This window comes from Ovis aries, chromosome 18 (assembly GCF_016772045.2).
Source record: "Ovis aries strain OAR_USU_Benz2616 breed Rambouillet chromosome 18, ARS-UI_Ramb_v3.0, whole genome shotgun sequence".
Classification (NCBI taxonomy): Eukaryota; Metazoa; Chordata; class Mammalia; order Artiodactyla; family Bovidae; genus Ovis; species Ovis aries.
The window spans coordinates 15,245,904-15,261,745 of NC_056071.1; the positions used below are offsets into that span (position 1 = coordinate 15,245,904).

At 44.0% G+C, this 15,842-nt stretch overlaps 1 protein-coding gene across 5 annotated transcripts in view; it reads right to left on the minus strand.

The window, feature by feature from the left end:
- The window catches only part of SV2B (synaptic vesicle glycoprotein 2B), a 243,612-nt gene that overhangs the window by 14,531 nt on the left and 213,239 nt on the right, over positions 1 to 15,842 (minus strand). For 3 of the 5 annotated variants that reach the window (XM_012098413.4, XM_042235062.2, XM_060401998.1), the window contains exons 10-11: positions 5,467 to 5,600; positions 415 to 615 (exon numbers count right to left, since the gene is read on the minus strand). In XM_012098413.4, the coding sequence (XP_011953803.1) occupies positions 415 to 615; positions 5,467 to 5,600 (335 nt within the window). The remainder of the gene's footprint in view (positions 1 to 414; positions 616 to 5,466; positions 5,601 to 15,842) is intronic. The other 2 variants (XM_060401999.1, XM_060402000.1) reach the window with 1 other exon arrangement.

Genomic DNA, 15,842 nt, shown 5'->3' on the forward strand with positions numbered 1-15,842 from the left:
CTCCAAAGCCCAGAACGTTATTACTATTACATAATAAAAAGTAACAAGATTCATCTAAGATCATCAAATGAAATTGATGCTTATTTAAAAGCATTTTAATGTATTTTTCCACCAAGAGGACTACAAAGTGGGTACAGCGGATGTATATGACATCCTACTGAAGTGCTAATAGAATACGTAACTGTGACAGAATTGCTGAATCGGGAAATGAAGGCTTGTGCCTGACCTGGACTCTCAGAGATCTCCAAGGTGCCCTGGGGTTTTGCAGACTTGGTTCTACACCAGCAGAATCCATCTTACATACATGGTTTCCTGTGCGGGTTTTCTTGAAAAAGACAAAGGAAAATCCCACTGCTTTTCCTCCATCTTGAGCCTCCACCCTGGCCCACAGGCGTGACATCCCTGGCAACTCACCGATCATCTTGAGTCTTCCGACTCTGTCCATGAGCAGGGCAGAAATTATGTTCCCAGGCAAGACAGACAGACTGCCAAGGAAGCTGACAAGGTAGATCAGGAAGTCGTTGTCTTGCTCTAAGTCCATATGGCAGCCCTCCTTCTGCTCCAGAAAGGTGACGTTGATAAAATGACAGTTGATGAACTTATGTTGATAGAGGTCTGCGGAGAGAAGGAAACACGTGGTTCATGTGAAACAGGGGTCGGGGAGGGGGAGAGTGCTGGGGAAATGTGGGGCAGAGGCAGGGACTGGAGTTATTCCCCTTCCTCGGGCAGGCAGCACCACCCCCGGCACTCAGACAAAGTCAAGGTAACACGTGGTGGTGACAAACGTAGACAGCATATTTAAAAGCAGAGACGTCACTTTGTGGATGAAGGTCTGTATAGTAAAAGCTATGGTTTTTCCAGTAGTCCTGTTCAGATATGAGAGTTGGACCATAAAGAAAGCTGAGCGCCAAAGAACAGATGCTTCCAAATTATGGTGCTGGAGAAGACTCTTAAGGGTCCCTTGGACTTCAAGGAGATCAAACCAGCTGATTCTAAAGGAAATCAATCCTGAATATTCATTGGAAGGACTGATGCTGAAGTTGAAACTCCAATACTTTGGCCACCTGATGTGGAGAGCCTACTCACTGGAAAAGATCCTGATGCTGGGAAAGATTGAGGGCAGGAGGAGAAGGGAGCGACAGAGGAGGAGATGGTTGGATGGCATCACCAACTCAATGGATGTGAATTTGAGCAAACTGTGGTAGTGAAATACAAGGAAGCCTGGCATGCTGCAGTCCATGGGACTGCAGAGTCAGACATGACTTAGCAACTGAACAACAACAATAACAACAGGGGGCAAGGTACAGATGTAGCTGCTGCCGCTGCTGCTAAGTCGCTTCAGTCGTGTCCGACTCTCTGCGACCCCATAGACGGCAGCCCACCAGGCACCCCTGTCCCTGGGATTTTCCAGGCAAGAACACTGGAGTGGGGGTGCCATTGCCTTCTCCCACAGATATAGCAAGAAATCTTTAAAAATGTAACAACTTGTGTAAGTTTCTCTAAGCAAAGGGAAATGGAATGAACATTCATTGAGGGACATGTGTAAGTAGAACATCTTTCAAGGCAGTTAACAGCCCTGTTTGTATCAACAATATGACACTGAGGCGCACCCTGCCTGGGGTACCCCTTCAAGGATTCCCAGCTTATAAGAGGCATTGACCAGAAAATTGGGTCCAGATTGAGCTGGTCACAAAAACCTGAGCATGCTTCTAAATAAACACCATTGGCTCAGTGGTTGTGAGGGTTAGGCAGGAAATAGATGACTTGGTAGAGTAAAAATACTCTGCATGATGTTACAATGATGCACATTATCCATGTATCCAAGCCAATTGAATGCAGAACACCAAGAACAAAGGCCTTTCCCTCCCCTATTGCTCTGGAAGTCTGTTCCTATCTCTAACTAAACTTTGAGACTTAGAAGCTTGGGCAGAAATGTGTGAGGAAAGAAGAAAAATGTGAAGAGTGTGGAATTTTAAATTTTGATTTACTCTTTTGTGGGAGGTACTTCATAAATGGGAGAAGGCAATGGCACCCCACTCCAGTACTCTTGCCTGGAAAATCCCACAGATGGAGGAGCCTGGTAGGCTGCAGTACATGGGGTTGCTAAGAGTCAGACACGACTGAGTGACTTCACTTTCACTTTTCACTTTCATGCATTGGAGAAAGAAATGGCAACCCACTCCAGTGTTCTTGCCTGGAGAATCCTAGGGACAGGGGGAGCCTGGTGGGCTGCCGTCTATGGGGTCACACAGAGTCAGCCACGACTGAAGCGACTTAGCAGCAGCAGCTTCATAAACAAATGCACTAATATGTATGTGGAATCTAGAAAACTGCTACAGATGAATCTATTCACAGGGCGGGAACAGAGACACAGATGCAGAGAACAGGCGTGTGGACTGAGGGTGGGGGAAGGGGACAAACTGGGCCGTGGCACTGACATATACATACCGCCAGGCGTGGAACAGGAGCTGTGGGAAGCGCTGGATGGCACGGGAGGCTCAGCTCAGGGCTCTGGGCTGGCCTAGAGGGCGGGGTGGTGGGAGGGAGGCTTGGGAGAGAAGGGGCATATGCACACACGGAGCTGACTCATGCTGTTGTGCAGCAGAAACCAGCACAGCACTGTAAAGCAGCTATGCTCCAATTAAAAACTTTTAAAATTAAAAAACAAAAGCCTTACTATGCAAAAAAAGAATAAACCTCAGCGTGAACTATGGACTTTGGGTGATGATGTTCATTTATTTTAACAAAGGTACCACCCTGGTGGGGGATGTTGATCATGGCGCAGGCTATGGTGTGTGAGGAGGCAGCATATGGAAATTCCTGTATCTTTCTTCTAATTTTGTGATAAACCCAAAACTTCTCTTAAAAAAGATAAAGTCTTAAAAAATTAATAAAATAAGCATTTGCTTTGGAACCAGTTTCATGTTCTCTGGTACCTTCTAACATCAGCTGTTCTAGAAGAAAGATCACTATATAGGCTCTCCGCAAACCTGGGTTTGGGAACTGGCTCAGTGGCTGGCCCTCTTTAACCTCCCTGAGCTTCTGCCTATAAAGTCAGAGGAAACACCTAATGATAGCCACTGCTTCCCAGCTCTGATATTTCATGACTACAAGTGTTTGCAAAATCCCAGTCTCCCCACGTGGCACAGTGTAAAGAATCCACCTGCCAATACAGGAGATTCGGGAGACCTGGGTTCAGCCCCTGAGTCATGAAGATCCCCTGGAGGAGGGCATGGATTCCTGTCTGGGAAATCCCATGGACAGAGGAGCCTGGAGGACTACAGTTCACGGGGTCACAAACAGTCGGACCCAACTGAGCTCTCACTCACCTACCACGTTAGACGGTGCATATCTATGGCATATTAAGTTTAAAAAAGCAGTGTCACAACAATATGAGCTATATAGTCAATTTACTTTTAAACAAACAAATATGTCACCTATGTGAATAAACATGAAAAGTTTGCAAGGACACTGTTACGTAGCAGCTCCGTCTGGAAAAAGAAGAAAAGATTTCAGAAGCCAAGCGCCAGATGGAAACAAGGCTTTAGTTCAGCTCTGTGTCCTTCCTAATGTTTGAACTTTTGCAATGATCATATATAAGTTTCATAACTTTTCTAAATGTTAGGAAGAGTAGTAAGGACAGACCCTACTAAATGAATTGCTATGTTGCCCATGTCTGTACACACATGGATAAGCGTGAACATACAGACTTCACTGCACCTGTGTACATAGAATGTGTGCCGGTATACAGTGAATATATGTTCGTGAATTATGTGTAGTGTGTATGAACATCTATGTCATACTGTGGTATGTGAGAACGTATAAATATATACAGTGCCTGTGTGCATGCTAAGTTGCTTCAGTGTTATCCAACTCTTTGCGGCCCTATGGACTACAGCCCTCTAGGCTCCTCTGTCCAAAGGGGATTCTCCAGGGAAAAATACTGGAGTGGGTTGCCACGCCCTCCTCCAGGGGATCTTCCTGACCCAGGGATTGAACCTGTGGCTCGTATGCCTCCTGCATTGGCAGGAGGGTTTTTTTACCACTAGCGTCACCTGGGAGTAGAGTAGTTCATACATACAAAGTATACAGACACATAAAGTTACTTGGGCTTGCTGCTGCTGCTAAGTTGCTTTAGCCGTATCCGACTCTGTGTGACCCCATAGATGGCAGCCCGCCAGGCTCCCCCGTCCCTGGGATCCTCCAGGCAAGAACACTGGAGTGGGTTGCCATTTCCTTCTCCAATGCATGAAAGCGAAAAGTGAAAGTGAAGTGTTACTAAATTATATGAATACATATATTCATAGAATTAAATATATATAAAACCTTAATGAAATGGCAGATTTCATCTTTGAAACTCCTAAAATATTTTACATAAATAATATGTACTTGCTGACATTGAAAACAAGAGAAAGAGAGCAAGAAAGAGGCATCACTGAAACTTGAAAGAAGGAAATAAAAGATGTGCCGAAGACGAAATGCGCAACACTCACAATATTTTTTTAAGTTCAGGCTAAAAATAAATTAGAAAGATAAGTTCCATAATGGACTATTTAAAGACCAAGGGATATTTAGGAACCAGATATTGAATTGTTTGAGATTGGCGTCCTGAAGGGGAAAAAGAAGTTCTCGCATTAAACTGTGCCATGGTGCCAATGCCAGGGAGAAAGCATTGATCCAGACACAATGCAACTATTTCAGAGGAAGCCTCACAGACTTTACAGCTTAACAATTAAGGGATGAAGCCAAGTTTCCCTCAATTTTGTTACCTGTGGGGGAATTTTTATCTGTGGCCTTAATGTAAGTTGCTTAAGCTTCTGTTTCCCTAGTTGTAAGATGCGGATGTTGGTACATTTCTTACTTGAGACAGTATCGGTGAAGCCCCCAGTAAAGCTCAGTTAGTTTCCTTGAAACCCAGCTTCACTTGGTATTAATTCATAAAGGGAGAAGTAAAAATAATGAGTGAGAGAGAGGTGGAATTTTGTGATTTTTTTTTAATCATGGAAGTCTGAAATGGTGTAATTTTAAAATATTCTTATCTTATTTCATGCATGAAGCTTGAAAATATGCAGTCTTTCCTTTTCATGTATTATCGTGAGAATTTTATAAGTTTCAAATTATGCTAGGTCTTCAAGAATGTACTCCAGGCATAACACATCACCCTCTTGGAATGCTATTTTTTTTTAATCTGGGTCATAATTTGTTCCTACAAAGACCCTGAGCATATAGCATCAGTCTTGTTGAGATCAGAACACTTGCCCAGTGCTTCTATTTCTATTTTACATGTGATCAAACTGAGATTCAGACAGATTAAATAATTTGGCATGGCAACTTCTTTGTGCCCTGCATGAGGCAAGAACCCAAGACTCAGCACACACACCAGTGAACACTTTACTACTCCTAAAGCTTATGGCTGAGCAGTTGGACAATTTCTAGACACCAAGCTCACCCTGTTCATGCTCTTACCTGTGTTATAAAAGATGGTCGATTCAATGGTGCAGTTTTTGAAATAGGTATCAGTTGATGTAACATCCTCAAAATAGCACTCATCAAATAACGTGTCCTCAAAGAGTACATGTTTAAAGTACATCTTTGTGAACCTATGGGAAAAAAAAAAATAGCTCCCAAATGATTCATCCAGGAGGAAAAAAAAGGAGACTTGAGACTGACACAGAAAACACAGAAAGGCAGAAGAAGAAGAATCGCAAATTAAAAGGTTCCAGCACATTATTTTCAACCCAAACTAGTTCCCCTTTTCTTCACTGTGTATTTACAAACAGAGAGGAGCCTCAGGACTGTGGGAGCTGACATTTAGTCCAGGTACACACAGGGTTCTAGGCATCAATCCATGATTCCCAAAAGCAGATTCATGGGCTTTCTGCATCAGAATCATGGAAAGATGAAATAGCGTGACGTGAAAATATTCATAATATCTCAGTTTAGGAGCTTTAAAAACAGGAATATCCCTTAGCTGGTCTTGAAAGGTTTAAAGGCAATAGACGTAGGAGGGCCTCAGAATTTTTGTTTTTAAAATTGAACCAACAAAAATGTGGGGGAATATAAGCAATGTTATCCACACTGTTGAACATAATTGGTGCAGGCTCTTTGGAGAGCAGCTTTGCAAAATTGAAACGTACTATCCCTTTGACCTAGGAATACCACCTCTACAAATCTGTACACATCCTTGCTCATGTATTCAAAGAGATCCATTCACTGATCTTCACTGCAACATTGCTGATAACAGCAATGGCTTACTAGAAAGATAGATGGATAGATAGATAGATGATAGATAATAGATAGGGCACAGGTAAATGATAGGAGAGACAGATGATAGATGACAGATAGGGTAGACAGACGATAGAGAGAATGGATAGACAGATAGACAGGCACCACACATAGCCATCCACCTAATTGTTATAATGGCTACAGGTGCTCAGGTGCTCAGCTGCGTCCAGCTCTTTGCAAACCCGTGGACCATGACCCATGGGGTGGCTCAGTGGTAAAGAAGCCACATGCCAATGCAGGAGATGCAGGAGACCCAGGTTCAATCCCTAGCTCAGGAAGAGCCCCTGGAGAAGGAAATGAGATCCCATTCCAGTATTCTTGCCTGAGAAACCCCATGGACAGAGGAGCCTGATGTGTTACAGTCCATGAGGTCGGACAGAGTCAGGCACAACCGAGCAACTGAGGACCCGCAGATCTGTGTGTCTTAATCTGGAACCACGTTTAAGACGTATTGTTAACTGAAAAAAAAAATAAATAAAGAAGTGCAGCATGATATTCACAGCATGTGAGTTTCTTTCGTGTGAGAAAGGATAATGCACATACAGCTGCGAGTGCATCGCACACACCTGGAGAGAGTGCCGCAGACACGGGCGGGTGTGTGCAGCCCTGGGGAGGTGCACCGGGGGCTGAAAGGGAACGTGGTGGTCACTCAGCTGTACCCGACTCTTTGTAACCCCTCGGACTATAGCCCACCGGGCTCAGACAAATTTTTCTTTATCCCAAGTGTATATAATACTTTTTCACTTAAAACCGAAACAGCCAGTAAGAGGTAAAACCCCTGGATAATTGTGAGGCACAGTCCACGTCCGGAGCTGTTGCACGCCTTCAACTCCTACACAAACTTAAAAGGAAAAAGCAGCAGGACACTTCAAAACATGGACTTACACACAGGGACATTAGCCTCTCCTGGCTGTGCGTCCCAAGCTTGGTTAGGCTATTAAGTGAGAAACCTTTGGCTGTGTCTTCATTTGTGAAGGATTTAAACCCCATTCATTCATTCATCTGTCTATCCAGTCACTGATTCAGTCTCAAGCAAAAGTTTTACCGAGGGTGGCATTAGGTGCTATGAGCGCAGACAGAAAAGATACGGTACTTGCCCTCAAGCCTAATGGGGGAAAGAAGCGGAGCCAACAGACAATTACAGTTCAGTGGGGACCCAGAGGCAGCAAAGGGCACTGGGGCCACTGCTGCTCCTCAGGGCCGCCAGGTCACTCCATCCACCAGCACACACGATGGCCAGGGCCCCCTACTCTTCACTCTCAGCTACGTTCTGCTGAGAACCCTCACCTAGAACCACATCTTACTAGCTTTGACAAAAAGACCTCTCAGCAATAAGAAGGCCTGGGCCAGTGCTTTTCAAGGGGAAGTCCCCAGAACACTTGCATCAGAATAAAATAGGGAGACAGACTGGGAGAGTAGCATTGGCCTACATCCACTACCCTGTGGGGGCTCAGATGGCGACGAATCTGCCTGCGGTGCAGGAGACCCAGGTTCGATCCCTGGGTCGGGAAGATCCCCTGGAGAAGGGAACGGCAACCCACTCCAGCATTCATGCCTGGAGAATCCCATGGACAGAGGAGCCTGGTGGGCTACAGTCCATGGGGTCACATAGAGTCAGACACGACTGAGCAACTAACGCTTTCACTTTTCATGTGTAAGACAGATAGCTAGCAGGAAGCTGCTATGAAGCACAGGAGCTCAGCTGGTGTTCTGTGATGACCTTGAGGGGTGGGATGTGGGGGGGCGTGGGAGGGAGGCTCAAGAGGCAGGGATTTATGTATACATAAGGTTGCACAGCAGGAACCAACACGACATCGTAAAGCAATTATACTCCAACCTTTAAAAGGTAAAATAAACTGACGTAACTTAGGTACACACACAAAAAAAATAATAATAAAATGGGAGGTTATTACGAAAGATGGGAGTTCTCTTCATTCCAACCTGCACTTCTTGAACTATAATCACCAGAGGAAGATGCCAGATTATTACACTTTAGGAAATGTGAGAATCTCTGATCAAGAAAGCCAAATTGTTTCCAACAGTTTTTCTTAGGGTTAAATTTGAATCGGCCTCCAAAAGCTACTGCTGAACTCTTCCTATTTCTATGGAAAAACTGATCACCAAGCCTTTTGTTATAGGAAGATGGCTCTGATTTCAAAATTAATGTAATTTGTATGCTGACTGTATTTACTCAGGAAAGCTATTCCTGGAACCTGTCTCAGGTCTTTGCCCTTCTTAATATATCCTTCTCTTTAATACAGTAATGGGCTGGTGATGTGGCCTCCGGTGATATTTTAATGTTCTGCCGAAGGTGGGTGAGAAAGAAGGGCCATAAATCATAACAGGTCTGACACCAGCAGACCTTAAAATGTATCTCCAAGTGAGTTATAAAAAGCCAAAGTTATAAAAGGAGAGATAAAAGGAGAAAAGTCCAAGGCATATTTTATGAGTCTTTTATATAAATCATCTCCTCCGATCTCTAATTTATATACTGAACTGGTCCAAGATGCTTCACTCAGGAGATCTCAAAGGCTGAAAGAAAAGTTAACAGAAGTAGCTTGTGGAACCCTTCCTTTAAGGAAACAGAAGCCATTGGTGATCCAGAGCCTGTGGTGGAATTATTATTACAAACGCTTTATTTCAGCTACCCTCAGCCAGTGCTTCATCCACCAGGTGATCTAAACTATACCAGAAGCCGCAGCTACACAGTCACCATGATTTAGACTTGAATGGGCTCATGCTCAAGAAGCTCAAAGCTGAAGGGGGAAACAAGAAACCTGACAATTAAAATCTGGCGTGATAACTATCGAGCTCAGACATACGTAGGACTCCCCTGGAGGTGCGGTGAATAAGGGTCCGCCTGCCAACACAGGGGACTCAGGTTCAGGCCCTGGTCCGGGAAGATTCCACCTGCTGCGGAGCTGCCAAGCTCTCAGGCTACTACTGAGCCCGTGTGCCTGCAGCCTGTGCTCCGCACAAGAGAGGCCACCACACTCAGAAGTTCACGCACACGGCGAAGAGCAGCCCCCACTCGCCGCAACTAGAGAAAGACTATTAGGAAAAACAATGAAGACAGCGAGACCAGATATAAACTGCTTTTTAAAAAAGATTAGAGATAAGCCACAAGATCACTGCAGATGGGCACTTATGATACAGTCGGGTACACCATGATATTGGCTTTTCCTTAAGGATAAATAAAAGCTATCCAAGCCAAGATGCAGAGCAAGTGAATTCCAGGCAAAGGGAAGAGCATATGCTAAGGCACAGAGGCATGATATATAATGTATACCCTTCAACTGACTTTTTGTTAAGTGTGAATTCTCTTTCACATCATTTATATCACCTTTCAGAGAGAAAGTAAACAAAGGGTCTATTTTCCCAAAGCTCACACACATGGACCGTCCTACAATAAGCCTTCCACATACAGTGAAATAAAAGAGAAACTTTTCCAGGAAAGACCCGGAACTCTAGTTTCTCACACATTATCTGATATCAGGTCCTAATCTGAGATGAAGGAATGAGAAAACCGTCCACATCAGGGGACTTCCTTGGCAGGCTAAGACTTCGCCTTCCGAGGCTGGGGGTGAGGGTTCGATCCCTGGTCAGGGAGCCAGCGTCTCACATGCCTCATGGCCAAAAACCCAAAACGTAAAACAGATGCAATATTGTAATAAACTAATAAAGGCTTTTAAGATGGCCCACATAAAAGGAATCTTTAAGAGAAAAAGAAAATCACTTCAGAAAATACATGCGTGGGCTCATTCTGCTTAAAGAATGAAGGAAACAGAGGGTCTTGTGTTTATCACTTCTATGCAGCTTCTTAAATTCTCTCTATAACTCTAAGTAACTTCTTAAATTCTCCACACACAGGCATCAGGCTTTTACTTCATCTCTGACACTACCTTCCAAAAAATGAAGAATAGAGTTCAGCTTTTAGGACTCTCATTAAAAGATTTCAGGCAAGTCTCTTCTCTGCAGGCTTGTATTTTAAAATCTTTAAAAGAACATTATTGAGGAGATGACTTTTTCCAATGCTAGTATTTGGTTTTATAAATGAGAGGTATCTTTACTATAAGTAGCCTGGGAAAGAAAGGAGTAGAGTTAGGAGATGGCCATCAAATGGTTGAAATACTGTTTCACGGAGAAGCAGATGTATATGACGGGAAATACCGGTGCTGCGTCTTCCAGACAGACTCTCTAAGGACAAATCCTTATGCCTCAGGGGATCTGCCAGTAAATCCAACTTACTCTCTCCATCTTCTCTTACGCTTACAGCCACCTAAGTGCTGAAATCACCATATCTCACCCTGTCTCTTTACATGGATCCTAGAGCATTTTTAAAAAGAGGGTATAACTGAAAAGGAGCAGGATACTATGGTCCTTGCCTCCTATGTCCTCAGCCTGCCTTTTGTCTGTGGAAAAACTTTAGCCAAAGAGTAAGTTCCATCAGAGAAGTGAAAACACGCAGAAACAAAGGAAACAGTCAACGGAGAGCAAGTGATAATAGTTTAGCCATTACACATGGTCAGGGGCCTTATCTCCCTCTCGAGGCCTATTCACCATATTCTGAGCCATGTCCGTGAGCTGTCTTATGGATACGGATGCCCCCACCAGGTGGAGAAGTTGCCTGCATGATGACCAGACTAGCCGTGACGTGCGCTGTCACAGTTCTTAGAATCGGCCTCAAAGAACTGGAAACAAACCAATCCTGGAGCTGAAGATCAACTGCACTTAAAACAGTCAAGATACCACTGGTCAGACCACTGATGACCAATTTCAAGGTGACTGTCAGCCAACCGCACTGTTTCTGCATGTAGCCCCCTCCCTCCGTCTGCGAAAGCTCTTGCCCTCTGATCATCAGTGGAGGGAGCTTGGCCTTCGGACACATGTCCACCTCCTCCCCTTGCCCCAACGCTGAGTTGCCGGCATCCAAAAGAAAGCAAATTTTCCTTTCTGCCAACCTGGCCTCTGTATTGGCTTTTGAGCAGTGAGCAGCCAGACCCCACTTTCAGTTACATAACCTTGGTGCGTGCACGTGTGTGTGTGTGTGTGTGTGTGTGTGTTAGTCACTCAGATGTGTCCCACTCTTTGTGATCCCATAGACTAGAGCCCACCAGGCTCCTCTGTCCATGGAATTCTCCAGGCAAGAATACTGGGGTGGGTTGCCATTCCCTACTCTAGGGGATCTTCCCAACCCAGGGATCGAACCCAGGTCTCCTGCAGTGCGGGCAGATTCTTTATGGTTTGAGCCACCATGGCTCAGCCACATAACACCTTGACACCAAAGATCAATAAGAATAGTATAAGGAAAATATACACCAATCTCATGTAAATGCAAAAACCCTAAACAGAACATAAGTAGCTCTGTGTGTGTGTGTGTGTGTGTGTGTGTGTGTGTGTGTGTCTGCGCGCGTGCACACGTGCATGCTCAGTCGTGTCCAACTCTGCGACCCCAGGGACTGCAGCCTGCCAGGGCTCCTCTGTCCGTGAGATTTTCCAGGCGAGAATACTGGGGTGGATTGCCATTTCTTACTCCACGGGATCTCCCAGACCCAGGGATCAAACCCACATCTCTTTCATCTCCTGTATTGGCAGGCAGATTCTTTACAACTAGTGCCAATTGGATTTTAGCAAATGTGTCCATCGCTACGGCACCATGCAGACTGTTTCCACTGAGCTCTGCTTATTTGTCCATAATTCCCTCCCCCCTAGCCTCTGGCAACCACTGACGTGCATAGCTTTGCGTTTTCAGGAATGATATACAGTTGAAATCATAAACCTTTTTAGAGAGGTTTCTTTCACTTAGGAACATGCATTTAGGTTTCTCAACATCTTTTTATGACTTGACCCCTTACTTCTTTGGCACTAAATAATATTCCAGGGCCAGTATGTACCACAGTTGATTTATCCATTCACCTACACAAGGACATCTTGGATCACTGCTAGATAATAGGGTAGTTCTGGCAGGTGGTATATGGGACATCTCTGTGACTTCCTCGAAATTTCACTGTGAACATAAACAGCTCTGAAAATAATCTTAACAAAATAATAAGTTGAAAACCAATCTGAAATATTTGCACAATTTTCTGTAGAAAATAAAAAATAAAGGACATGTGTGTTGCCTCCACATTTTGACAGTTATGAATAAAACAGCTATAAACATCTAAACAACACAAAAAAGAATATTAGTAAATCAAATTTGTCGATGTATTACCATTTAAAAAAAATCACATGGAATGATCAAGATATATCCCAGGAATCAAGTACAGTTGAATATCCAGAAAAAATATTACTTTAATCTATCATATTAATAGGTCCAAGGAGAAAGCCATATGATTGTCATAATAGATGCAGAAAATAACAGACGCATGTGACAGATTCAGTATGCCTTCATGATAAACACTCTCAGCATACTTAAAAGAGAATTTCCTTAACTTTATAAAGAAGACCAATCAAAACATAGCAAGTGTCATACTTCAAAGTAAGACACCCAAATTACCCCCACTGAAGTCAGGATACCCATTAGCACTGGCATTATAATCAACACAATACTATACCTCAATTAAAAATATTTAAAATAAAAGAAGTGGCCTAAAAATAACAAAAAAAAAACCTAATTGCAAAATTTATAGTATGAGAAGTATACATTCACATCTGTAACAAAGCGTGATATTTACCTAAAACTTAAAGCACACAAAAGAAGGCTGTACAGTGTTTACAGACACACAAACACGTGGGAAAGTGTAAAAACACGTATGTGTGTAAAACACCGAGTTTATGACTGTGGTGATCATTACTCCTTGGGAGGAAGAAAAGCAACATCAAAAAGAGCAACCGAGTGAGCAATGTTCAATCTACATTAAAATCTGAAGTCAGTGTGAAAGTCGCTCAGTCGTATCTAACTCTTTGTGACCCCATGGACTATATAGTACATGGAATTCTCCAGACCAGAATATGGAAGCAAGTAGCCTTTCCTTTCTCCAGGGGAATCTTCCCAACCCAGGGATCGAACCTAGGTCTCCGACATTGCAGTCGTAATCTTTACCCATTGAGCCACAAGGGAAGCCCTTGTGGGTCCTGGAGTGGGTAGCCATTCTCTTCTCCAGGGGATCTTCCCAATCCAGGGATCGAACCTAGGTCTCCCACATTACAGTCGTAATCTTTACCCATTGAGCCACAAGGGAAGCCCTTGTGGGTACTGGAGTGGGTAGCCTATAATCTCTTCTCCAGGGGATCTTCCCAACCCAGGGATGGAGCCCAGGTCTCCCGCATTGCAGGCAGATTCTTCACCAGCTGAGCCACAAGGGAAGCCCAAAGTCAGTGCAGCGTAGTTTATGATTTTACAAAGCTAGATGCTCTGAATAGGGTTGTTGTGTTATTCTGTATTCTTTGTATATTTGATATATTTCATGATGTAATAAAAAAGAAAAGAAAGGAGACAAAACAATTGTTATAGGCAGATGACAGGGCTCTTAGAACTAATAAAAGAGCTCAGCTCAAACATCCCCAGATCAACAGGATTTCTGTTGATCTGCAATAATAATCTGGGTAAAGGTCTGATGGAAGAACAGCCACCCCATTTTTAGTAGCTATTTAGTTGTAAAATGGGCTTCCCACATGGTTCAGTGGGTAAGAATCCGCCTGCGGTTCAGGAGATGCAGGTTGGATTGCTGGATAGGGAAGATCCCCTGGAGGACGCCATGGCAACCCACTCCAGTATCCTTGCCTGGGGAATCCCATTGGACAGAGGAGCCTGGAGGGCTACAGTCCATGGGGCCGAACAGAATTGGACATGAGTGAAGCAATGCACGATGCACGCATGCACAGTCGTAAAATATTCAGGAAGAAGCTCTATAAGAACTATGCAGAACCCAGACTAAATTTCTAAATTATGCTGAGGCATTTTAGTAGTGGGCTTCCCTGTTGACTCTGTGGTAAAGAAGACATGGGTTTGATCCCTGGGTCAGGAAGATGCCTTGGAGAAGGAAATGGCAACACACCCCAGTATTCCTGCATGGGAACTGCCATGGACAGAGGAGCCTGGCAGGCTACCATCCGTGGGGTCGCAAAAGAGTCAGACACGACGTAGCAACTAAACAACATCAACAGTAATTTCAGCAACCCTGAAGCATGGCGGACGTTTTATCTCAATATTATGACTTTCTGATGTGCAGAGGCTTGCACAGGTCAGAGAGGGTTCAGCTAGTTTCTGACCCATCAAGGCTTGGAACGTAGAGCCCCAAGTCTTGGCTACTTCCTCAGACCTGAAGCCAGAAAGTAAGTTTAACACATTTCCCATCCTTGGCAGCTTCACAGAGCATTATTGCCCTTAAACACACCCACTGCAGATGAAGAAAATTTTTACTAATGCCTCGCTAAAAAGAGCTTTTAACTGTGTGTGTAGCATGTCACTATGACACATGAAATCAACCTTCTCTCTTCTAGACTTTCTCTTTGCTCTCCCTGCTAAAAGTAATCTTCCCCCATGTGTGGTAACTAATAAAGTAAATAATTTTACCCAGATTTTTAGTCAGCAAAGTGTGGATAAACTCAAAAGGGGACTACTGGTAAGAGTGAGGACAATGCTAACGAATGTGAAGCATTTAACTTGTCAAGAGGCTCAAGATTCCCACAGGTCAGATGTTTTCTAGTTTGTGACCAGCAGGTGGCAGCATAACTCAAGAAAAACAAACAAACCCACATTCAATTCCTTAGTTTCCAAGGTTCCTAATCTCTTTTGAATTGTGGTGCTAGAGAAGACTCTTGAGAGTCCCTTGAACAGCAAGGAAATCAAACCAGTCAATCCCTAAAGGAAACCAATCCTGAATATTCATTGGAAGGACTGATGCTGAAACTGAAGCTCCGATACCTTGGCCACCTGATGCAAAGAGCTGACTCACTGGAAAAGACCCTGATGCTGGGAAAGATTGAAGGCAGGAAGAGAAGGGGATGGTAGAGGATGAGATGGTTAAATGGTATCATGGACTCGATGGACATGGGTTTCAGCCAACTCCAAGAGATCGTGAAGGACAGAGAAGCCTGGTGGGCTGCAGTTCCCGGGGTCACAGAGTCAGACACGACTTAGTGACTGAACAACAACATATGAGATTATCTACAAAATACTCAGCCTTAATCAGCCTTGTTATCATTGTCATCACCATCGCCACTATAGTAACACCGCAATAGAGTGTCACTGAATAGAGGCGACTTCACAGATGAAGTCTCTTTTAATGAATTTGTCTCCCCATGGAATAACATCATACCAGAGGGACATCTAGCCATCTATAACATCCCTTACTTTTCAACACTTCCAAAGCATTCTAATAAAGAAGGGCAACATTTCATCTTCTTCTTTTTTTTGGTGGGGGGGTGGTCCCTGTGCTGGGTCTTCCTGCAAATCACAGGCTTTTTTTTTTTTTTTTTTCATCTAGTGCTTAACTGCATCAAGGCATGTGGGATCTTACTTCCTGGAGCAGGGATCAAACCTGAGTCCCCTGCATTGGAAGGAGGATTCGTAACTGCTGGATCACCAGGGAAGTCCCAAGAAGGGCAACCTC